General features: G+C 40.4%; 1 protein-coding gene across 1 annotated transcript in view; it reads left to right on the top strand.

Annotated features, from left to right (window-relative positions):
- Nucleotides 1-1,361: 1,361 nt before the first annotated feature.
- The window catches only part of lama4 (laminin, alpha 4), a 29,843-nt gene continuing 5,239 nt past the window's right edge, over nt 1,362-25,965 (top strand). Inside the window, exons 1-30 of the mRNA XM_047574071.1 lie at nt 1,362-1,865; nt 7,476-7,577; nt 7,661-7,788; nt 7,872-7,952; nt 8,674-8,888; nt 9,331-9,431; nt 10,906-11,086; nt 11,525-11,608; nt 11,699-11,850; nt 12,290-12,400; nt 12,742-12,853; nt 13,461-13,625; nt 13,794-13,987; nt 15,264-15,380; nt 16,425-16,573; nt 17,022-17,163; nt 17,245-17,338; nt 17,422-17,538; nt 19,482-19,667; nt 19,823-19,962; nt 20,632-20,796; nt 21,318-21,463; nt 22,084-22,246; nt 22,364-22,497; nt 22,739-22,910; nt 23,662-23,793; nt 23,888-24,030; nt 24,296-24,425; nt 25,328-25,465; nt 25,616-25,749. Coding sequence (XP_047430027.1) covers nt 1,758-1,865; nt 7,476-7,577; nt 7,661-7,788; nt 7,872-7,952; nt 8,674-8,888; nt 9,331-9,431; nt 10,906-11,086; nt 11,525-11,608; nt 11,699-11,850; nt 12,290-12,400; nt 12,742-12,853; nt 13,461-13,625; nt 13,794-13,987; nt 15,264-15,380; nt 16,425-16,573; nt 17,022-17,163; nt 17,245-17,338; nt 17,422-17,538; nt 19,482-19,667; nt 19,823-19,962; nt 20,632-20,796; nt 21,318-21,463; nt 22,084-22,246; nt 22,364-22,497; nt 22,739-22,910; nt 23,662-23,793; nt 23,888-24,030; nt 24,296-24,425; nt 25,328-25,465; nt 25,616-25,749 — 4,136 coding nt within the window. The 5' untranslated portion in view covers nt 1,362-1,757. The remainder of the gene's footprint in view (nt 1,866-7,475; nt 7,578-7,660; nt 7,789-7,871; nt 7,953-8,673; nt 8,889-9,330; nt 9,432-10,905; nt 11,087-11,524; nt 11,609-11,698; nt 11,851-12,289; nt 12,401-12,741; nt 12,854-13,460; nt 13,626-13,793; nt 13,988-15,263; nt 15,381-16,424; nt 16,574-17,021; nt 17,164-17,244; nt 17,339-17,421; nt 17,539-19,481; nt 19,668-19,822; nt 19,963-20,631; nt 20,797-21,317; nt 21,464-22,083; nt 22,247-22,363; nt 22,498-22,738; nt 22,911-23,661; nt 23,794-23,887; nt 24,031-24,295; nt 24,426-25,327; nt 25,466-25,615; nt 25,750-25,965) is intronic.

The following is a 25,965-nucleotide window of genomic DNA, read 5'->3' as shown; positions in this document are numbered from 1 at the left end:
ATAGATTGTGATTCAACAAGGCTTGAATTCACTAATCTGGTTGTTAGTGCTTTATATGATCTCTTTTCCCAGCATCTAAATATGTTTGTTGTACTCAAAAATCGACAACTGTAGCCCACTTCAGCAACTGAGTATGTAATGGTAGTACAGTGGATTAAGACAAAATAAAAGAGAGTGGTAGTAGTATTGATAATAACAATTTTCAGTCATTTGTACCAAGCAAACTATTAAAAATTAAAGAGTCATATTATAGCTGAGAATAAATGGACTGTGAGTTTACCAAGTAGAGGTTGATGGTTCTGGGTGGTGTTAATCCCATATGACGATTCATATGTCATTCACATGTCAGTGTAAATGTTTCAAGGTGATATGTATAATTATATACATACAATGAATCTTGCTTTGAGGAATAAGAGTTTGGGGCATTTTGATTCATCAGAGAGCATTCATTATCCTTTACAAAGGGCTGGTGCTCAATGATGCAAAGGATGTGTGACAAAAATAAGACAACAAAGAGGCCTGCAGGACCTCTGTCTTCTCTATGAGCTTAGTCACCCAACCACAACCTTGGATGTTCATTTGACAAGCCAGGTAAAACACTTGACAATCCAACTGACATTGCTTGACTTCTTTATGGTTGACTGGTTTTAACCCTCTTTCTGTCCATATTGATAAATATAGAGGTGCCTGGGAGCTTGTTTTGCTCTTGTGTGGATGACATTTCTGCCGTACATAACTGGAATGTGACAACCTGTTTATTAGTCACTTGAGACGCAGATCTTCCACATGGTTTGACAAGCCAGCACGGCATAACTTGGACGTATTTGGAAGTGCCTACAACACAGTCTTTATGCAGTCATGGAATTCAGCATGTGCCAAAAAAAAAAAAAAATGTTAAAGTGGTCTTTACAGTATCCAGCAGTTGTGCATCCTAGGGAACTACTGTTTTTAGACCAATACAATACTCCCTTTGTGCTGGAAGTGTCACATACAGGCTCTTCCTGTTAAGAGCTTCACACAGTGTCCGTAAATTTAGCTGCTTTGATGGTCCGACTTTGGAAAACAAACACAAAGCTCATGTCTGGGGCTGCTACGAAAAGCTGGGCCAGGATATCAGAGCAGCTGTGTGTTTTCTGCCTGTGGAGTGCGGAGTGAGTGTTGTAGCTTTAGACCCTCTGCCCACCCTGACCGAAAAGAGGGAAAGGGGAAAGGGGGAGCAATAGAGGGAGGGTGGTGCCTGTTGAGCCCAAGGTGAAAAGGGTGCCACGGCCCTGCAAATGGAGACGAGTAGCTAACACTCAATCTGACTCTGCCGGTTGGGTGGTGGGGGGTGAGGAGGGGCAGGGCTAAGCTGTTTGGATGGGTCCACTGTCTGTGTCGAGCCTCAATAGCTCAATAGAAAGAAGCCTTCTGTTGCTCATTTTCCTCTCTCTGCCGTTGTTTCTCTCTCACTCTTTCCAGCCTTTCCATCTGTATGCGATTTAAGCGCAGCCTCAGGGGAGAGGCAAGTCCGCTAGAGGAGAGCAATCGCGGCAGGGAGGAGGGAGAGAGAGAAAGGGAGGAAGTCCATACAAGTTTGTTTTACTCAGTCTGGGCCGGGACTAGGCACTGTGCCGCATCAGGACATTGGGAGCAGTGGAAAAGTGAAGCCGACGAGTGCAGCGCGAGCACAAGGAGCTGCCCAGACACTTCCCTGTGGCCAGGAGACACTGACAGAGACTCAAACGGAGAAGGGGGCTCACTGGGCAAAAATAAATATGGCTGCTAAATCTCTGTCCTGCCTTGGCCTTCTCTACATCTTGTCATGGATTTCCTATCCAGCTTCAGCCGCTCGGCTTGGCGAACAGCAACAGTCAGTGCTGACAGTAAGACAGACTGCTTTTTTGCTGTTTACTGTGCAGAACTAATGTTTGGTCTTTCACTTTCCTTGCCTAATGTACATGTACTTAATGATGCTTATAATCGTGTGCACACATGTTAAGGTGAGAAACTGTACGCAACAGGACTTGAAAGTCTGGAGAGCTCTATGAGGATTTCCATGTGTTTGGGCATTGAAATCTAACTATGGTCTTGTTTTGTCTTCACGCATGTTAAAATAACCTGAACTTAAAGCTCAAATGGGCTGTGAGTGCCTGTGCTGCTGTCATAGCCCTTCTGCCCCTCCCTGACTTTTCCCTAATGGAAACCAGCTGCCAAATATTGAGCAACAGCCCAAACAGAAAGAAAGATCACAATAAGGAGTAAGATTAATTAATGATAGTATGCAATAGTGTATGGCTTAGTCTAGCTCTACTAGATAGAGAGGCTACAGCGTCAACTTAACAAGATATTATTCTGTTGTTCTCTGCATTTGATAATAGACCATTTCTTCCCACTAATACCATTTGTAATAAGTGTATGTCCATGCAAAATTTTAATTGCATTCATGGGAAAAGATGCAGGTAGATACTTCATGTGGTCTTTATATAAAAGAAAAAGCAGGACCATAAGTCATGAGTTTGTTATTACCATACTGGACAGCATAGTTAACAATTTAATGAATCTTCTTCCAGTAACCAAAGCCCTATCCAAACTGAGATGTACCAACAACCACTCTTATATAGAGAGGTCCATTTATGGATCCACATTAGGGACTGCACCAGAGACCCATGTAGCTCCATGTGCACAATCAAAGGTTATACCAAAAACTCAAATACACTTGCAAATGTACCACAAGAATTGTGACTAGTCATGTGCTGTGTTTGCACACATCTGGAGTTGTCACATTAATTTTCTTTGTTAGTGTCAAAGCTGTTAATTCTGAGAAAGTATACTAACTAAACATTAAGTAGCCACAAAAATTAAATATACCTATTCTACACTATTACTGTGATAGTGCTACTTCAGTTACCTAGGAAAGTCAGTGCCATAGTATAAATAAGCCCAAGGCATCTGTTGAGGCACATCCGCTATAACATCATGACCAAATGTTGGTGGAAAACAAAAACTCTGCTTAGTCCAGCCTGATATCCCAAAGAATGGTTACATTTTGGACAATTCCACACCTGCATTTTTAATGCAGCCTGGTAAAAGCCAGCATCTACTTTTGAAAAGCATATCTCAAATATAGCTCTTATGAGACAGATTGGTTGCACAATTTTACTGCTGCCTTGCATAGGGTCAAGCATAATTTATAGTACCACGTAAGGTGTAGGTACAGTGTACAGTGTAGGTACAGTGCACAGCAGCATAGGTACGTCATAGATATAGGTAGGGAACAGGTCCGTACCTCTGTAACTACGCGTTGCTGTGTTGCAGACCATAACAGCTGGGACTGATCCGAAATGAATTTCCTTGTTCCTGTGTCTCAGTGGCTGGACAAACACAGAAAGTTCTCCTTTTTTCAGGCTTGTACACACCACTAACTCAGGTGTCTTTTCTGTGTTCTGTTCTGCCGTGATTTCAGTCAAAGTTACTGTTGATCCTCATTTATCTTCTGCTAAGTCATGAGCCTCTCAGTTCCACTTGCCATTGTGTCAAATAAGGAGTGAAAGTCATCAAAATAATGAAACCCGATGAAGTGGGAAGTGTGTTAAAGGTAAAAACGTCAAACAGAATGAGCACGTATTCAATCAGGAAACTTGTCAAGTCCAAACTAGTCGATTTAAACATTTCTTTCTCATTTGTTTTTGTTATACTGTATGTGTTTACTTCTCCCTGAGTTTTCTCTGAACTAAACGTCCCTTGAGAGGAGGCCTGGCTCTTGCTGCCAGATTGTTTGTGCACAGTTATTGAGTTAGGATGAGTTTCTCATGACCCAGGATCTGTTCCATCCTGAGGATGTTTAGAGGAGTTAGCATGACTTATTCCAGTGTCTGGTCTCATGTTGTGTGTGGGGTAAGGCAGAAATGAGACTCAGCCTTCGAGCTTAAATATTTAATCCATTTAATTTCCTGACGGTTGTACTCAAAAGTTAGTGTCTTTAGACAAAATCCAACTGCTGTAATAACTTTCCATCCATATGGATGCTACACAGAGATAGTTGCACAGTTTGAAAGCTAAATGATCAGAGAGGGTGTTGACATTGGACAGGGCTCATCTGTATGGCCATATCCTGTTTTTGTGCTTGATACCAGCTCTGTATCACGGAGATAGGGCCTCAAGGTCCATCCTAAAATGCCTACTAACGGCAAAATAGACTGATACTAAAATACCATAGGTTAAAAGTGACTGAATCAATGGAAAAGGCTGCTTCACTTGAAAACAGAAAGAGGCCAGATAACATGTTGAATGAAGCTTTGTTTTCCAGTCAATATGGGCACAGTGGGAGGACCACAGAATAGTTCACATTACTCAGTGTCAGAAAGCTAAAAATGCCACTTGTTTTCATGTCTGAGTTTCAGCTTTCAGATTTGTTTTTACAAGATTATTGCAAAACAAAGAGGTCTGAAAGTTAACTGGTCATGGGAAAATACTGACTACTTTCCTGGCGTTGTCCAAAATTGCCTCCACTAAACTAAACCACTAAAAGTTCATGTGTGCATCTTGTTGTTTTGTCCGGTGAAACTGTAAACCTGTATGCAGTGGAAGAAGTGAAAATTGTTAATGCTAACCAAACAAACATCGAAAAGAAAATATGATGCAGCTATCTTGTTCCAGAGCAACCTTGAACATATTTGCATATTGGATCGTTTGAATGTGTAAGAGAAGAGCAACTGTTTTATTTATTAACAAATCCACAAATCCATAACATTACCAGGATATTCACTCGCTATTCAGTCTCGGACAACTGAATTTCTTTACACCTAAATAACCAGTTTCATGTCTTTATAGCTTTTGAGTTATTCATGCTGCATTTGTATGATACTGACCTCGTATTCAGGGAACCTCTTTTCAACCTATTTTACTTTTGGGAAAAGCAGAGAAATAAATTTCACAAAGAGTGGAACAGTACCTCTTAGGCCCAGAGCTTGAATTTCATGACGTCTAAACGCACAAAGATACATTTTTTTTTTCCACAAACTGCTCAGTCATAGCTTGAAATAAATATACATTCCTCTCATTTCAGAGGAGTCTAAAGACATCCGTGTCCTACCTCCACACCATCTGCTCCATCGCCTTAGTCCAACTCTCAACCCCCTATCCTGTGCTGCCCTGTGTATACACACTGCAGCTGTTGTACCCATCACAGGCTGTCACACAGCTAATAGGTCTGAATCACTGCCAAACTCTTAAGTGGTGTTGCAAATGGTTACTATAATGGTTGTCAGTGGATAAACCATAAACTTGAGGTTTACTACTCCTAATGGCTTGGACAAAAGTTTGGGGACATTTGTATTTATTTTCATCCCTAAAACATAGAACCAACTAGCATCATTAATTCCAGTTCTGGTATGTGTTTACATGTAAGACCACTGCATCGAGTGTTTATATCCGTAATAGCTTCGCTATCAGTGCATGTGTACTGTGGGTCAGGGAAACCAACAGGAAGAGGGCCCGCACAAGAATCAGTGTGATGTCCCATTAGACGGACATACAATCAAGTCTTTGTCTCAAAGCCCGTCTGTGAATAAATCAAAGGAAAGTATGAATCACAAGTGGTCATATTCACCAATGTGTGTCTGTGGAATGCTCTTCTGGCCATCTGAATGCACAGCAGCAGTGTCCAGTTCAGTGAGTGGAACAAGGAGGTCAAACTGTGACATTCTTACTGACTCCTGCAAACAAAGTGCTATTGTACGCCTCACTGAATGATGCAGTTTCAGAAGTTCAAAGATGTTCAAAGGGTGTGTTTGTCCATGTGTCTGTGGGTACATCACATCATCCTGAGTATGCTTTATGAGGTACACCTTGCTAGTAAAGGGTTGGTCCCCTTTTCAACAAGGTGTTGGAAACATTCCTCAGATATTTTGGTCTATATTGACATGATAGCATCACGCAGTTGATGCAGATTTGTCAACTGCTCATAAGAGGAATTCGTTCCCACTGGTTATAAAGGGTGTTGCAACATTCCTCAGATATTTTGGTCTATTTGCTGATAGCATCACGCAGTTGTGAGATTTGTCATGCTCATCTAGATGGAATCTCCGTTCCGGTTGTAAAACCGGATTTGGGGTCCGAACCAGTTGCTTCCTGCTCCTGTGACCATCTCACACAAGGACAGGATGTTCTGTCAAGCAGTATATGCCTGTCACTATATATTTCTCATTTTTCGCACCCATTCATCTGTCATACCCCTCAGAATGGTTGTTATGTGATAAAAATCCCAGTAGATCAGCAGCTTCTGAAATACTCAGACCAGCCCGTCTGGCACCAACAATCATATCATATCACATTCAAAGTCGTTTAAATCACCTTTCTTCCCTATTATGATGCTCAGTTTGAACTTGCACACAGTTTTTAAACTACACAGGAACTATACTTCAAATCTTTGTCTATTAGAATTCTTGGCTAGATTTCCAATGCCAAAGATTGAACAATACATTTGTTAAAGCTGATCAGGTTCACACATTTACAATGGAGTATTGCATAACTTATGGATATGTGAAAAGAGATTCAAAATGAATAAACGTTTTGTTTTTTTGTTTTTTTTTTGTTTTTTTTTAAAAAAGAAGGAAACATGACAAAACTGACCTAATTTTCCCCAAGCTCATGCAAGTCTGATTGAATTAGGTGCATTAGCATGTACATATATACATGTTAAGGAGGCAAACGCCAAGAGTCAGCCCCACTAGTGCAAACACACAAGGCAGTTTAATGGGTTTATTTGGAAAACAAAGGAAAAACTTTGGGCGGCTGGAGCACGGAGTGGGCGAGGCTAGACAGGTTGAGAAGGGATGGCCGACTGAAACAGAAGTAACAGATGTGCAGCAGGCAGATTTAAAAACAGACAAAAGGTTGATCAGACAGATATCTATTAGCCAAGTGTTACCACAAAGTGGGCAAGGAAGCCGGTCCTTTATGCTGCACAGGAACAATTGGCTGGGAAGAGCTGCATGTGTGTGAGATTGGGAACAAGCCAGAAGTAGGTCAGCACCGCCTGCCTAAGACTGACAGGGGAAAAAGAATTAACACAAATACACACTGCACATCCAAACAGTACAGCCCATTCTACTTACCAGGATTGTATAAAATGTTGCCATACTTTGCAGCAAAGTTATGTCCATGGTCATGACTATTAACATATCCTGAAGTGTGCCACGTCATGCTTGTGGCTCATATTAAAATATACTTCACTGTTGGTCAATATAATTTAATTAAATGCAATATGTCAATGGAAAAATCTAACTAAAACTTTATTAAAACAGCTGTACATATACTGTATGTATTAAAAATGATAATAACATATGTTGTAATTACATATTAACAAGGATCGTACATACTTTCAGATGCAAACAGTGTTTTGTTGAGATTTATGCACATAAACCCTCGATTATCCTGTTCTATTTACTAATGTTTTACTTTTCTTCTAATTTAAATTTGTGTTGTCATTGCAGATATGTCCAAAGAAATATTTTCTCAGTCAGCAAAACCAATGTCTACCGTGTAACTGTAAAGGCCGTGCTGACTATTGTGAAGACATCACTGGTGTTTGTATAGTAAGTGTCCCACGCTGGTTTTTGTTCAATCGAAATATCCAGATAAACAAATAGTGACATCAGTACAATGTTTCCCCTTCCAGAACTGCAAGGACCATAGTACAGGTGACTTCTGTGAAATGTGTGAAGATGGCTACATGCTAACTCATACCCCTGATGGATGCCACTCCTGCCAACCCTGCGCCTGTCCCCTCTCCGTCCAATCCAATAAGTAAGTGTTTTTGCAGCAACAAGACTGGGTGTTGGCAAGCAGTAAGTAATCACTGAAATACTTTCCCCTGTGTGTCCGAGCAGCTTTGCAGTGCACTGTGACAGAGGAGCTTCCGTTCTGCGGTGCAAGTGCCAAGAGGGCTATGCTGGACATTTCTGTGAGAGGTCAGTGCTGCAGAGTACACCTTGTGTTGTTCTTCATGTTTTTTTTTGTCGTTGTTTTGTTTTGTTTTTAATTAATTGTTCCTAAACCATTTTTGTGTGTGTACCTCTGTCAAGCCAATATGAAAAAGCAGAGAATAATCGAAAAAGTTTGTAATTCTGGAAGAAAAAAATCATGCCTACATCATCAAATTACAGCCTCAGCCAATTTTGAAATAATAGCTAATGGCTTCAATGGCAAAATATTAAAAAATAATCACCCAATGCTTTTGTCTTTTCAATTATTGCTCATGATTTTGGGGAAATCTCATCATTAATGACATTTAAATGCAGATATGAATTCTTATCAGAAGATAAAAGAAAAAGATAGTCTTTCATTTAAGGATCATTAAAATAACCTCATTCCATTACTCAGACCATGACCAGCTAAAGGGTTTGACACATAAAAGGGTTCATCTAAGTGACATAAAATCACTTTTAAATACTTTATAAACCATTATTAAAATCATTAGATACTTCTTATAAACCTTTAATGCCTTAACTGAATTTTTTATTATTATTTTTTTTTTATTAACACACAATTGATAAACAGCTGAACACACACAGCCCCTTGTCCATAGTTCATTTAAATAACTTAGTTGATACATGATACAGATATTTCCTTCAGTGTCTACCTTGTAGCAGGTAGTGATACTATTAGTCATCTGCAGTTTTCCATATCCAGGTGTGCTCCAGGTTACTATGGCAACCCAATGGCTATTGGTAATTCCTGTAAGAGGTGCGACTGTAATGGCAACTCGGACCCCAACCTGATCGTCAGCGAATGCCACAACGTAACCGGCCACTGCCAGCACTGCTGGGGTAACACAGCCGGGGCCAGCTGTGAGAGGTGTGCTCCTGGTTTCTATGGTGACGCCATCAGCGCCAAGAACTGCAGAGGTGGGGACAAACAGTCAACTTGTCCACATCCTTCAACCAAGAGATTTTTGATCCATTAAAGTATTGACGTTGCTTGTTTGGTGAAATCCGACATCCGACAGCAAATCTTCTGAACTGGTCACATAGCTAGATGTGCTGTATAAGGAAGATTAATGACATTTGTTGACACAGTTGCTGTGGCTTACATTCTTGTCATACACAGTTACAGCACACTTCAGTGTAGTACCCCACAAGGTGACCTGTAGTATTATGTCACATCTAGCTATGTATTTACTCACATCTCATCTAAACTTGTAAACTACTATGTGAAGAAAATAGGCAAATTATTGCCATATCCTTTTCAGGGGCCCTTTAGGTCCCAAAATATCTCTTTCCATAGGGCTTGTGACATAATTTGTCCTCCAGTGTTCTCATCACTGTATACACCATGTGTCTGTCTCAGAGTGCGAGTGCAACGAATGTGGCACTTCTTCATGTGACGACCGGACGGGAGTGTGTCACTGCAAGCCAGGGGTAACTGGACAATTCTGTGATCGGTGTGAGGTGAGACAAGCCACATACACACACTCTTCTCAGTGCAGCTGGTACTTCTTCAGGGTGGGTTTAAAATAATATTACATACAACATGCTTTTTATTTCTGTTGCTTTGGTAATCATACATTTAAAGAAGTTACACTGATTGAATTTTATTTGTGCAAAATATTGTAAACATTAAAAATAGTTAAAATGTCTACAAACTTGAAACCCCTGCTGAGGCATTCACATCTGTGGTCACATCCTTACATCTCCTTTAAATAACGTTGGGTACAAGCACCTGAGGCTGTTGCCATATACTGTAGTCAATAATTTGAAGGATGGTGATGTTTATACCTCAAATTTAAAAGTTCTGACAGTCTAACTGTAACTTGATTAAAAAAAAAAAGTGACATCAAAGCAGTCAAACCATCAGCTTAAGATGGAGACATGGAAAATCCCAACTGAACAGAAATGGAAAAAAGACAGCCAGACATGTTAGACGCCTAGTTAGCTGGTAATGCCAAGTTCAAATCAATACAGATAAATGTGAATAAAAATCTGTATTTAAAATAAATTAAACATATAGCTTTGGTTTTTGAACTTCATGGTAAAATATGCAAAAAAGAAAAAGTACTTTGTTAGTCCAAACAGTGTTTAATCAGTTCTACATTTCAGAGTTCAGAGCAAAGGCCATATTTTAGACCCTGTATGTTGATACTAGACCCATCAGCACTACTAGCCACACTTCAAAACAGCGTGCTATACTGTGGGTAGACTGTTGCTCGGCTCCTGCATTCCTTGCATTTCTGTCCTGAAACACTTTAGGGATTTCTGAAATCTTGTGAAAGAAGTTGCCCTCTACATCAATTCAATTCAATTCAATTCAATTCAATTCAATTCAATTCAATTCAATTCAATTCAATTCAACCTTGGTTCTGGACCACATGTAGAAAGTTGGAGTTTTCCTGGAGGCAGTGTACACCCTGGACAGATCACCAGTCTATCTCAGGGCTTAAAAGATTTCAGTTAAAATAAAATATTTGTATCTCACCAGCAATTTTCAGTGTTTAGATGACACGCTCTGATAAATGAGCTTTGCTGTATTTGATGTTGGGGTTTCTGGTATGTGTAGCCATAGGTAGAAGTCCTCCATTTTCGTGATTACCAGGGTTACATGTCTTTCCAAAAAAGTTACTATAGTTAAGGTAAGGTTTCGGTCAGAACTGTTTGGACTGACTCCACAAAAAAGACAGAAGGGTCTGAAAAAAACAACATCTTGTACAGAACAAAAAAGTCACTGCTCTGATTAAATGAAAATATCATATGAGCCCTCACACCAGTAGAACATAGTCAAACTGTTAGTTGACCACCATTATTGTCAAATTGGTATTTTGTAATATTGCTTTGTTTTCAGATTTGAGTGGTGTGGAAGATGTTACAAACATGACATTTATAATAATAACTGCCTAATTTTCAATGAACAATGTTTTCATTCTTCTAGGAGGGCTACTCTCGTTTCCACAGCTGTCAGGGCTGTCGGATGTGTGAATGTGCGCCAGCTTCCATTCGCTCCACCTGCCATCCTCTCACCCACAGCTGTCCGTGCCGCCCGGGGGCTGGAGGTCGTTACTGTGAGCGATGCCTTCCAGGATACTGGGACTACGGCCCTTCTGGCTGCCAGAGTAAGCTGACTGTCTTTACACAACATGCTACATATTCACTTACCCTCTTGACAATTTGTTGAAGCGTTCAGTGCAGATTCCCAGAGAAAAAGGCTCGGCTGAATGCACATTCCCACACCCGCTATTGCAGTAGTGCTTATGATGTCAGAGAGGCCTCTGCTGAAAGCTGTGACCTTGTGGCTTGAGACTCTCTGCAGAGAGTTGGATGAAATCATAGCGCAACCTAAAGCTAATATACACAGCTGTTAAAACGATCAGTCCAACACGAGAGGGACTGCAAGACAGATGAGCTGGCCTTAAGCCAAATGACCATCTGTGTGTCTTGACATACTGTATATATGGTTATGGCTCTGACTTGTTTCTGACCTATCAAGAATTTAAACTGAGGAGAACCCTCTGTCTGACACTCTATAATGAAGTGCATTTGCTGTTTCATAGAGTGCGATTGTGAGAGTGGCTACTGTGACATGCACACAGGAGAATGCCTGGCAGAGTCTTCAACTGTCAACCTGTGCAACAGCAGTAAGTGGAGCAAACAACAGTAATAGAGACCCCACAGCAGAAGAGGACAGTATTGAAAAGAACTACATAAAAGCTTTTTTCTGGTTTTAGGTTGTGATGAATGCATTTGGAATCTGATTGGGGACTTACGGCTGTCCAATAAGACACTGGACCAGCTGAAGGTTGGAGTGTTGAACATCTCCACAGGTGCTGCTGCCAACGACAGAATCAAATACTACAACTACACTGCTCATCGACTGCAGGTACATGCACATATAAAACAATCAATGCTCTGTAAATGCTGCATCAAGTAGAAGGCAATTTAAATCCATAGTAATTTAATTTGTTTTAAAATTAAATGTAATGTGATTGCTGCAGATATGCAGAGAACTGTTACCAAGCTTTAGCTTTGAGTAGACTACTATTCCTGCAAGAATTGGGTAAAAGGCTTAACTGTGTAATGTAAAGTAATACATCTGTACTGAAGCAGATTAATTTGGAGTGGGTTCACTGAAAAAAAAGATTACTGCAGCAGTACGTAAGTAATTTCCAGAATGCAGTAAACAGCATCCAAACGTATCTTTTGTATGATTACATGTTTTGTTTTGTTTTTTACATGAAACTAACCTTTCCACCATTCTCATCCACAAGAATATACAAGAATACTGTAATATAAGAAAACAACTCAACGACTGCTTTCAGACTCAGTTTCATGACCGGAGAAACAAGTCGTCTGTGATGAAGACCCAGATCGGTGAGCTGGAGGAGGCAACGGACGCTGTAGTTCTGGACATCAAACAGCTGAGAAAATCGGTTAGAGAAGTCACCATCTTTCATTTGGTCTAATTCCTGGAAGACTTTAGAAGTATAAGATGGAGGTTATTTTTTTCCTTAGACATACAGTACACATGTGTGTACCAGTAATGATAGGTACCGCCATACTTAAAACTACACTCACACTGCACTTGAAGCAGATCTGTCATAGCTGATCACATCGTACTGTATGTGACATAACACAGCATGCAAAGCTGGACCTGAGACATTCCATTTATTCAGACTTTCCCTTTATCTTTGTGGAAAACCCTTGATAATCCCAGGCAGTGAAGCAAGTAGCTTCAACCACTGGCTGATGTCATGTTCTTGTGGTTTTCCAGGAGAGCATTGTGAAGACTCTGGGGAGCAAACTGGATAGTGACACACTGGAGACCTTCGCCCTGGCTGAGCAGTTAAGCAGGAACCTCAGTGATCTCAACATACGCATTGAAGGTACCCAACAGCTTTGCTCGCTTGCAACTCACTGTACTTTGACTGACATTTGATTTCATAGGTCACACAGAGTAACTGTGTGACCTATGCTCAGTATGAGTGAAAAATGCTCAATATCACATCAATATAAGGTAATATTTGTTTTGAAAAATTAACCAAATTGAATCTTACTTTTTAACTACATATAACTGCTGAATCAAAATCATGTTATTTACTTGCAAACTGTTTTTGTTTGTTATTAGTATAATAAGTTAAAAAAAAAATTGAATCCTAAAAAAATTCTGAATCTTTACATGGAAACAACAGTTAAATTTTCCACGATACAGCCAGTCATGGACAGAGATTTATATACTATACTCAAAAGTGAACTAGTATACTATATGTCTGTGGATTTGCAAGTTATATCAATTAAATGGCTGCAGGCAGTGACCTCGTTACCTGTTAAACTTTGGCAAGGCAAATTTTTATTACAGTAAGGTGACATAGCTTACTTTGTCCATTGCTGCTTCCTTCTGCTAAGCATACTGTATAAGGGTTAGAAGCCTCAAATTGCTGATGGCCAAGAGAGCAGTTAAATGCAGCTTTGTTTGTGTGTGTGTGTACACAGAGATGGTCCATGACTGGGAGCTGTACAGTGTCTACCGGGATGTGGATCCAGAAGTGGTCAGGCGGAACACTGGGGTAGCTCAGGAAATGGTCACTTGGATGAGAAAACTGGACCTGTCACCACAAGAGCCCATTGCCACTGATGAGTCAACTGAGGCCCATGAATGTGAGGAGATACAGACATAAAGTGCAAATGACAGTGCAACATGCATGCACCACTGGAGAGAGGGTCATCTAACACGATTCTGTGTCAGAAAGAGAACAATATTAGCTCTGAATGTGTCTTTGAAAATGACTTTCAAATGCGGCTATGTGTTTCTGGTTGTGTTTTCAGTACTGAGGCGCATCCGTCAGTTGGAGAAGAAATTAATGATGACGGATGGCCGCCTTCCACCCATCAGAGAGGCCATGCTTCGCTTTTACACCAAGCTGTCTGATGCTAGGGGGTTTCTCCAGAAAGCAGTCAGCACGGTGCAGGAGACTGAGGAAAAGAACAGAAACAGTATCCTCAAATTCCAGAGGAACGAGGTGATTTCTCATGACCCCCCACATCTCTCCCCTCCCCAGCACACCTTAGCTGTGTGTGACGGTGTGGATGTATTAGTTATGCTGAAGAACCCACAGTCTTTCTCTCTGCTGCAAAGAGTGTGTTGGCAGTTCTTTTTCCTACTGGGCTGTCTGCTTTATATCAGCTCAACAGTTTTAAAGTGATGAGTGCTTTGTCACACTGAGAATCTCACACGTTAAATACACAAGAGCAACCAGCAACCCATCCTTGTTTATCACTGCACAGTTGCAGAAAGGCTAGAGAAAGAGAGTGAGAGAGATCTGGTTGTAGTTTACAAGGCATGTCAGAGAAGCCTATTACTTGTGGAATTTAAGTGGTGAGAACAGAAACACAAAACCATCTGTGGGAATTTTGGCCTCTTACATTAGAGGGAGGCTCATACAAGGGGAGAAGCAATGGTGCAGTGCAAAAAAATATCTGACCTGACAAAACTGCCCATGGTTGCCTTTATATACAGTTTCAGTACAGTCTGGTAGACCCACTGCACAGCGCACTACTTGTCCAACAGCAGACAGACAAACCTAGAAACTAGCTTGTGGACATGATGGGGCCACATGGCTTTCAAAGATATTAGCTGGAACCAGAGTGAATGCAACGGACGCATTTTACTTCTGTGAAGTAATCTTGACTTTTGATTACTTTTATCACATAGGTGTATTACAAAAGGTGTCTCCTTCCAGTTTTTGTTTGATTGTTAATGCAAAGACACTGTTCCAATCTCCAAATTTGTGTGCTGTATTTTAATATGATGAGCAAACTGTTGATGTACAGTTGGAATCTGGATCCAGCTTTGTAAAAACCTGCTTATATACAAACCTAGACAGACTCTATCTATTTTTCTTTATCTCACTCAAACTATCTGGGTTCATGTATTTGTGTTCACAATGTGTGTTATCAGGAGTGGGCATCTCCATGAGCAGGGTCTCTGCTGTGAATAGTGCACTAACTAAACACAGAGCCTCTCCTAATCTGGGGCTCTTCTTAACCTCAGCAACTGGTTGACACCAGCAGCAGTCATAGTGTGCACACTGTTGGGTGACCACAGCCAGTAAAAAGATCTCATCACTGTCCCAAACTCGGTCATGCAGTCAACCGGGTGGGGGGGGGGGGGGGGGGGGGCACTGGCACTAGCACTGTCTCATACAGTGCTCCCCCCGTCCCAAAAACATAATATAACTGGACTCCAAGGTTGGGTGATAAAAGTTAACATGGATATTTTATTTTCCTGTCTCCCAGGCAAAACAGCAGAGGCTAACAGAGGACCAAGCTGCTGTCAATGACACAGTGGAAACAGCCAGAGGCTTCATCTCTCTAACAGAGAGGACAGTGGCTGAGGTGGATGCTATGGTGCAGGTGAGGTAAAATGGAATCAGCTGTCGGACAGCTCTTGCCGTCTAATAATGCTCAGGTTGATGAGCAGGCCAGCAAGTATCCTAATCTAATAGACTGTGATAGCTGGACTGCAGTATCCTGGAGCTTGAATTGAATTTATTCATGAAATTGATCCATGAGACCTGCTCTGCTTCAGACTCCACTGCTGGTAAATTCAATTTGAAAGCAATTTGTGGATTGCTGGAGACTGAATGAGTAGCATTCTCAGGGATTCTCTTTTTGGTTAAGTAGTTTTCTATTAAGTTACTCTATGGGGAATTACATTAATCCCAAGGTAACAATGTAAGCCTGTCTAGTGTGTGACTTGTAATGCAGCCAATGTGCAGATGTATGACACAGACATATGTTTGTACTTACCCCTGTACTTCTTGTGGCTGCAAATGTGTGCACATGTGGCCTGCACTCTGCATACATATAACTAGTTCATTATAACATTTGTGTCATTGTTACTCACATTGTCTAATCACATGATAAAAAATCCTTATGTCCATACAAAAATAAAATATACTGGCATAGTGGTGGTGGACACAGAGAAGAGGCTGTGGTAGCCAACATCAAAAAGAAGGAACATGAAAAAGTTGAGAAGTACCATTTGTTGAAAGAGCAGCTGGAACAGATGTGAAAGTTCAAGGCAAGCGTGGTCCCCTGGTAGTAGGAGCACTCAGGGCGTTGATCCCAAACTGGGAGAGCGGCTTCAACAGATCCCGGGAACAACAACTGAAACCTGGTTAGGGGTTAGGGGTTAGGGGTTAGGGTTAGGGTTAGGGTTTAGGATAAGGGGCTGAGTGCCACTTTAAAAGTCGCAGCTCATTTTTCTGTGAGCATGTGAGAGCCTTGAAACTTGGGCTGGATGAAGTTTGAGGGTGTAGGACCCTCAAACTTCCATGCCTCAGACAAGGATGCCATCATGCCTCACCTTTAGGGTTTCTCTTTACGCCATATGGAATGCCCTTGCAAGTGTTAACTGAAATATTTATATTTATTACTTGTCCGTTGTGTATGCAGAATGTGACTGGGTACCACGCAGCAATCGATGGTGCCAGCGAGAAGTTGATAGAGAAGACGGAGCGTCTCTCGATGGCTGACAGGGATTTGGTTCAGAGGGCTGATGAGCATGCTGAGGAGCTGGAGAGACAGGCCATCAAACTGGAGGAGTGAGAAACCTTTTGAAATACATTTTGTTATACACATAATCAAGTAATATCCATAAAGACAGAACCAAGTGTAAAAACTTTCTTCTTTTACTCCCTGTCTGTGGTGTTCAGCTCCAGGCAAATAATGTAATATATAGTATTCATATTATATACTGTAAATCTCTAAAAGTAGAAGAAAAAAGAGATGGACGCTAAATGAACCATGACATGGGAACCTATAAATTGATTATCATACAATTTGATTTGTAGATAATACCCCGAAGAGAACATGCAAGCAATATTGACATTCATTTTGTTTGCCATTCCATGTTTCTATCCCTTTTTCAAATGTAGTTTGAGTGGGATAAAATTATTTAAAGCGTTTCTCTTTGACATTTCACCTCCAAGTGCAACTTTCAGATAATGTGATTAATGTTCAGCTCATCATCTAACACTTTGTGTCCCCCAGGGATTTGAAAGACAGTGATGCCAATGGCTTTGTGCAGAGGGCCATAAGTGCTGCCAACGTCTACAACAACATAGTGAAATACATTGATGATGCCAATATCACGTCACTCACCACCCTCAACTTATCCCAAAGAGCTGAAGATGTATGTCAGGTCATAAAAATCCATTAATTCAGCTTTAATTAGCCTGCCATGTTTTGTTTATTGTGCATGTTTGACTTTTAGGCCATCACTGGGATCAATATGCAACTGGGATTCTTGATGACACAGAGCGCCAATGTTTTCAAGGAATCTGTATCGCTACGTTCAGAGCAAATTGGTATGGAGAGTTTCACAGAGTTAGACTTGAGCAAAATAATCCTTGTTTCATAACTCTGTGTGTAATGTACATTTCTGTCACAGATATAGAGTCTGAGGTGGCTGACAAACTGAATTACACTGTGGAGACTCAAGAGACGATGGATAAAAACACCAAAAAACTTGCAGAAATAGTACAGGACATAAGTGAAATTCAGACAGGTAAATTTATACTTGACTTCTTGAAATGAGCAAATTTTTGTGTCATTTCTGTGTTTTTTCAGATAGGCCATATGTATGCCATACTCGGGAGGTCATGTTTTAGAGAATGATATTTAAGTAAAAACGGAAGTTACAAACTTTGTAGATTGTGTAGACTGGTAAACCTTTTGCTGGAACTATTGCAAATGGACCCCTTGCAGAAAAGAACTATGAAGAGTGTGTAATTTGCTAGCAGTGAATAAATAATTAGACAACATACTCTAAATGTTGTTCGTTTAAATTTTTAAGGGAATTTTGTGATGACATTGTCATTTCCACCAGTGTAATATCATGGGTCCACTGTTTGGTGAATTTTTACTAATGTTTACCAGTAGAGGCTTGTATCTTAGAAGCTTGCATCATTGTAGATGTGAAGGTTCTCAGTAATCCAAAATAAATAAATAAATAAAGGCAACTGGAGTTCTAGAATTAATTGCTTCACTGGTTTCAGTGTGGTCCCATGATTAAGCAATCCAGTTCCATGGTTCCCCATTGTGGTTTCATAACTCATTCTCCCCTTTTTCGCACAGCATTCCTGTGGTTCAGTATTTTGTTCTCATGGTTTTGGTGTACAAGCTTGTTTCAATCTGAGAGATTATATCCCATAATGTGCAGCCATGGTATATAATGGTATAGCCGTGGTAATCAAGCACAGTCAGTGCATTTACATGCAGAGCTTGATCGAGCTATGCTCGAAATTCGACTTTCTGACTACAGTCCTTGTCCTAGTTTACATGCAGCGGTGAAAATCGAATAACATGTCCTCCTCCTCCACACTAGGTGGCGATATGTGTATTTTCAGCGGGTTAATACCATGTTAATACTAAAATGCTTTCTGGTTGACCTATTACGGCATTTCAAACAACAACCATAGGGACAATAGTACATTTTTTAATCTCGTACGCCGTAAATTGCGAGCTATCCCTCAGACAATTCTTCTATCGGCTCCATTCACCTTCTTCTTCTTGTTCTGTGACCGGCATGTTTTTGTTCCGGGGTTACATGCCAGCGCAATGATTGTGGAGCATGCGCACATGCATTATCCGATCAATACTGCGATTAACCCCTATACATGGCGGAAAAAAACGAAAACTCTTGTTTATTATATCACGTAATGGGTCAACCGGAAATCGGGCCGTATTAACGTGGTATTATCCCGCTGAAACGACAGGCATCTCCACCGACTGTGGAAGAGGAGAACAGTTTTCTCGCGCTGCATGTAAACTGAGACAAGGACTGTACAGAAAGTCGAATTTTGAGCATAGCTCGATTAAGCTCTGTATGTAAACGCACTGATTGACTATACGATATGCGATTACCGTATACATGCAGGAGAAAATCGAATTCCAATTGCATTATCTGGATGTCTTAATCCGATAAAGAGAATCGGGGTAACTTGTTTACATTCACTTAAATTCTCCTGTTTTAGTTGATTAAGGCAACAATTCGTTTTTTTCACGTGCATGTTAACGCACCTATTATTGTCTTAGTTTATACATTTGTATCTAGACTTCAGTTCAGTCAGTTCTTTGGTTTATTGATCTAGTTACATAGTTTGATTGGTTTCCTCATTTTATTAGTCCAACAGAATTCTCAATTCCAGTTAACACTCCGAGTTCACTTTATTTCCCCGAATGGATTTTTCAGTATTCACTGAAACAGTTTTACCAAGAAATTGTTTCTGTTCCCCACTAAATGTATGAATTATTAAGAATAATAGGGACATTGCTTCTATTACCTCCCTACATTTCTGCATGCAGACAGAAATTAAATGAAGCCCAAACTATTTGAAATTCAAATACTTTCTTCTGCCTGCCTGCTTTTCTCCACAAGCTAAATATTCTTGTTTTTGACATATTTGGATTTACACTTTCTGACCAATCTTTTTATTTATTTATTTTTAGACAGAACACCACAGCGCCTTGCGTTCACCTTGGAAGTGGCTGAAATGACTCTGAACCGCTCAGCAGAAGTACTTCAGACTATGACCCCCATCAGCAGCAAGGTGGAAGAGTGGGACAAGAACATGAAAAACAATGAATACTCCTCAGATGCTTATGAACAGGCTGTTGACTCAGCAAAGGAAGCAGGTAGAACCTCAGGGCATCTGTATCTGAGATCTTCCAAAGATTTTCAGTAGGGAATCCAAAGAATGATTATAAAAAAGGCCAGTAACAGTCTGTGTATGCTGACATTTTTATATCTATCATATCAAATTCATGTTTTTGTTGGACCTGTTTTGCAGTGGATAATCTGAGTGAGCTTGTTCCTGAACTGCTGGACAAGCTGAAGGTGGTTGAAGAGAAGAAACCTGTCAACAATGTGACCACCAACATCATGAGAATCCGAGAACTCATTGCCCAAGCCAGGAGTGTGGCCAAGAAAGTTAGTTCATTACCTTTTACTGGCTTGGTGTGTACCATATGTCTAGTTTATGTCAAAGAGGAAACATTATCTAGGAAAAATAATGACAAGTAAGTAATATAATACAAAAATTGAAAGCACACCTCTGTTTGATAGATATCACTTGACATGGTTTTTCATGGGCTATATTTGTGGATCTTAATTTGAATTATGATTGCTACTTTTGAGAAATAGAGGTTGGTGGAGGAAGCATTTTAAGTATAAACATTTGTTGCAGAACTGAGACTCAAACTAAAAATAAATTTTCACTGTTAGCATTAATAAACTTTGTCCACTTACTTTGTCCATACAAGCAGAATAGAATAATTTAATTATGAATAAAATTAAAAATAAATAACTATTCATGAAGTGCTTTTCAGTACAATATATACAATACATAAATATTTTTTCACCCCAAAAAGCATAGGTTTTTAAGAAGGGATTTAAAATATGTTACTGATAAATATCAGGTAATATTGCAAAAACTCACAGTAAACTTAAGTTATAGCAAGCTGTGTGTATACAGGATTTAAAAAGTATAATTTCTCAGGTTTGTGAAAAGGAGTTTGTGATTTATTCTATCAAACTTTGTATTTTATCTTCTGATCTCACCAGAAGCTCTTTGTCATTCTGATTTGTTTTCTACCCCAGGTCCAGGTGTCTATGAAGTTCAACGGACAATCCTCTGTGGAGGTCCACCCTCACAGCAACCTAGAAGACCTAAAGACAGTGACATCCATCAGCTTGTTCATGCGTGTGGACCCCGACAAGGATCCCATAGAGGACCGTTTCATCTTGTACTTGGGAGACAGAAATGTGAGGAATCCAGGCAGAATCAATTTGATGGCTTTGCTGTTTGGGGTCATCAGCTACGATAAAACAAATGCCACATAAATTTGCACCCAGAGGCCAAGGGCAAAGACAAAGGGCAGTGAGCAGTGGGCATGACTAGTTTGGTGTGATCATGGGAGCAGGAGGGACAGGCTTTGAATAGGGCACAGTTGCCGCATTTAAAGGTCTCCAGGAGACGCATGACACAGTAGTGCATGTGAGTGCCTTCCAACTTAGTGTTAAATCACATAAATAGTGCCATGCCCCGCACCCAATGTGGGGCCTTTGTGTTCTCCTTTATAGCCCTTCACCTAGGAGATTTTAACAGCACTGTATCTATGCACCAATTATTGTCCACTGTTTTCTAGTGTGGAATAATAGCCTCAGCAGCCACAAATGTTAGCAGTCACATATGAATGAGAGTTACACTTTTGAAACCAATATAGCAATGCAACGTGACATTTCCCTATTAAGAAATTACTGAACTCTGTTTTTTCTGCCTCCAGGGGAAAAAAGACTACATGGGGCTGGCCATCAAGAATGACAACCTAGTGTTTGTGTACAACCTAGGGGATGAAGATGTTGAGATCCCACTGAGTTCAAAGCCTGTCAGTCAATGGCCTGCAGTCTTCAACAACATCAGAGTAGAGAGGTAATGAGCATTCCTCATAATGCAACTTTTGCACAAGCAGTTGTAACAGAGTTTCTGACTACTTGCAACACTGTGGCAATGTCTATATAGCTTGGTACCTGACTGCAAGCATATAGACTTTACAATTTGGTAACTCCCACTGACTTGAACTGTATGGTACCAACTACCAACTGGTCCTCAAAGCATTTTTATGGTCACAATGACACGTCTGACATGTTTACACATCATTGTCAAGCTCCAGGAGAAACTTGGGATTCAGTGTCTTGCTCAAGAACACATGGCATTTGGTCCATGTAATGGATATTGTACCACTAAGGCTCTGGTTCGTGTACAACCCTCTCTACCTGCTTAGTCACAGGCAAATGAAATAAAAAGATTGTGTTCTGTTAACCTAAGCATTACCATCAAGGTTTTCCATCTGGTCTATTTAATGAAAATGAAAAGAACACTGATATGAAGAGAACATTGTCTATTACACTTTAGGGAACTGCAGTATAGCTGTGCTGATGACTCAACAAGATTCTTTTCCCAGATTCAGACAGTAGGGCTTGTTGTACATACGTATAGAGTGAAACAGACACAGTGTGTCAATCATGCTAATCATGGGCATTTATTTGCAGGCTTGGCAGACATGGAAAAGTCTTCCTGACCATTCCCAGTCAGAGCTCCACAGATGAGCAGAAGTTCATCCAAAAAGGCGAAGCTCCTGGCTCTGACTCGCTGTTTGACATCAACCCCAATGACATAGTGTTCTATGTTGGTGGTGTCCCACCAGATGTCAAGGTACTACATTTTTTAACAATAACTTCATATAAATAAATCCTTAATTGTAATGGGTAGTTGTTTATTTGCTTTTTTTTCTCAGATTGTGACACTGACTCTTTCTTTTTTACAAACTAGCTACCACCTCCTCTGAGTCTTGCTCCTTTTGTGGGCTGCATCGAGTTGGCCTCGCTGAACAATGATGTGATCAGTCTCTATAATTTCAAAAAGACTCACAAAATAGATGTTGCAACGTCACCACCATGCCCCAGGTACCATTTTGCATGGCTGGATTCTATAACCCTAACTTTGCAGTTAGAGCCTCGATGACTTCTGCATTATCCTTTTTAACAGTTCTGACAATTTGAGCCCAGTTCACATGTAGTAAGGAGCTTTCCTATTTAATACCTATTATTATGTTGAAGTATTGTCTAATGGCTCGATCTGAACTGAATTTCTCACATTGACAGTTTACATTTGTCTTAAGTACCACATTGTGTTCTTCCTGTACAGATATAAATTGGCATTCTCCCAGAGCCGTATTGCCAGCTACCTGTTTGATGGAATGGGCTACGCACTCATCAACAATATTGAAAGGAGGGGGAAGTTTGGTGTTGTCACAAGATTTGATATCGCAGTGCGAACCGTCTCAAACAATGGTGTCCTTTTTCTCATGGTCAATGGAGTAAGTATCATATTTTAAATGTTCCAAGATCAAATATAATTCTGCCCTCGTGCTAATCACCTGCAGAGTAGATGCAAGGTCAGAGCAGATCATTGACAGATAATCCCTTATGTGGTTTAGTGCTGGGCAGAACGGGGTTTAAAAGTTTTTATCAGCCATAGCATTATGACCACCTTCTTAATATTGTGTAGGTCTCCCCTGCGCCTCCAAAACTCACTCACTCATCAGAAAATGGACATGGGCCTTCTGAGGGTGTCCTGTGGGGTCTGGCACAGGGTGTCATTAGTGGGGGCTTTTGAAGGGAGGGGCCTCTATGGATCATCCCACAGATACTTGATCATTTTGGGATCTAGTGAATTTTAAGGGCAGGTCAACACCTTGTGCCATTTTTCATCTTTATTTGAGTTGTTCCTAAAGTGTTTTAGTGTTTGTGTCTATGTCAGGCTGTATCCCATAGTGTCATGGTCTGGTCTATGTGGGTGGTACATATTTAAGTAACATTCACATGAATGCCAGGTCCAAAAGTTTACCAGCAGAACACTGAATTGTCACAAGACATTCCATGTAATTTACTTTTGCTCTCAGTGGTCATGATGTTATACCTGATCTTTTACTGTCATTCAAGTGAGCTTGTAAGCATGTGAGCTAATGCTCTAAACATAAAGAGTGGTTATAATCGGCTGAAGTCATTTATTTATTTTTTTCAGATTTTGTGATGTTCAACTAACGTATTTTATCGTCTTATTTTCAGGATAAATTCTTCCTTTTAGAGTTAAAGAATGGCTTCCTACGCCTAATGTATGACTTTGGCTTCAGCAATGGGCCCAAACTTTTAGACAGTGACTTGCAGAAGCTGCAGATAAATGATGCAAGATACCACGAGGTCGGTTTTTTCTATATATTTACTTGTTTTAAGCATCCAGACTTGAACATGGGACTGTGTTGCCTTAACTGTCAGTGCTGGGACATTTCCTCAGGTGTCAGTGATCTACCATCAGTCGAAGAAGGTTATACTACTGGTGGACAAGAGCCATGTGAAATCCATGGAGAATCCAAAAACCACACTGCCCTTCTCAGATATATACATCGGTGGGGCCCCATCCAGCGTCCTCAAATCCAGGTAAATTAGATGACTGAACACATTGTATTGTTGTGTTCTGGCTGTGTAAATATGTAGCCGCAACAACCAAGAATAGGATAGTCAGATCCCTGGTGATTTTACATAGAATCAAAACTGTTCTTGTGACTGCACTGAACTGAGGAATATTGGGGACAGACAAGTGATTCCTCTGGGATTTTAAGGAGGTTATTTTGGTCACATACTGTAGTTACCGTGATTGGAGAATTCAGTATTTGTACATGTTTTTTTTGTTTATTTATCCCAGGATGGAGCTGTCCTCTGTAGTTGGCCTGAAGGGTTGCGTGAAAGGATTCCAGTTCCAGAAAAAAGACTTCAACCTACTGGAGGAGCCTGGTACCATTGGCATCAGCAGTGGCTGCCCCGAGGAGTCCTTTGTATGTGTGCCCCTCCACTACTTCACACTTTGTCAATGATAATGCACTGTGTGTGACTTACAGTTTTCCTCACTGGTTTGGCTCATTTCTTGAAACAGAAATTACATTCTCAAAACTCTAAGATCATTTGGCAAAACAGTCTCACAGTTCAGCACAACACCATAGCTTACTTGCAAAAGCTCACTGGCATTGTGTAAATACTGCAAGTCAAAATGTTTAGATGTTTTGTCACTAATGTCCACCTCTTATCTTAGCCCAGACATTCATTGAAAATGATTACCGTAGTATTTTTTTTCGTCTCGCTAACAGAATACATATGTGTATAAAACTGAAAAATAAATACATAGGATTTTAGGGAGTGACCTCCAGGGTTTGACATCATACATTGCACTCATACTGCCAAGGAAAACCATTCATTCTCACACATGAAGTAACTTCCATACATCAGAGTAAAAAAAATGCATACAGCATAATATACTGTAATATAAACACAATAAGAAGAAACAAGCAAAAGTATATGTAGCCTACAGTGTTGTAAATAAAGAGTTTCACAGCTAACACTCCACCCTCCCCCTCCTGACCGTCCACAGATTCTCGAGAAATGAGCCAAACTAACGAAGAAAAACTGTAATGTTGTACATTCCACAACCACCTTAACCATCACACCTAATGTTGCTTGGCCAACTCATTTTCGCTGAACCCCCTTTTGCACACACACACACACACACACACACACACACGCACGCACACGCACACGCACACACACACACACACACACACACACACTTAAATGTTGACTTACTCTGCATGGGAGGATCTTTGTTCAGTCTAACACAATTGTTTTCATTTTTGCAAGAAGGGTACTGAGTGTGGAAGGTGAAATGTGTTTCTTACTCCGGCAGATGTCTCGTAAAGCCTATTTCAATGGAGAAAGCTACTTGGGATCCACAGCGAAGATTTCACCCTTTGACAAATTCGAGGGGGGACTCAATTTCAGAACGTTGCTTCCCAGCGGACTCCTGTTCTACGTCAGTGAAGGGGTAAAGCACTTTTGTCTTCATACACAAAACATTTTTATAAAGTTGTGTGATGATCGCATGCAAAATTAATGTTTTTGCTAAGATCATTTTAAGACTTTAAAGATCTAATTTTGTTAACTAATAGCCACTAACTTGTTTTCTTCTCCTCAGTCTGACGAGTTCAGCATCTCTCTGGAGAACGGAGCGGTGGTGCTGAACAACAGAGGCACAAAGGTCAAATCTCACAAGAAACAGTACAATGATGGAAAGACGCACTTCTTAATGGCCTCAGTGAACACTCAGAAGTAAGTGTTTCATTTAACGCTTTGGTGCAAATTTGGTTTTGAATCTAGCTACCTGCATATTTCGTTTCTTCTCAATAATACACACTGTCGGCTATATATTGAAGTACTGATATACGTTAAAAGCAAAATTCCAAGTTTAGTGTCTCATGAGCACCTCTGGTGGTTTGGCTAATTGATATTTTTAAGAGCTCTTGCTCAAGATATGGTTGAATTGTG

Source organism: Mugil cephalus, chromosome 21 (genome assembly GCF_022458985.1).
Source record: "Mugil cephalus isolate CIBA_MC_2020 chromosome 21, CIBA_Mcephalus_1.1, whole genome shotgun sequence".
Classification (NCBI taxonomy): domain Eukaryota; kingdom Metazoa; phylum Chordata; class Actinopteri; order Mugiliformes; family Mugilidae; genus Mugil; species Mugil cephalus.
Note: the sequence above shows the minus strand (reverse complement) of the source record. Positions and strands in the feature narration are given on the sequence as shown.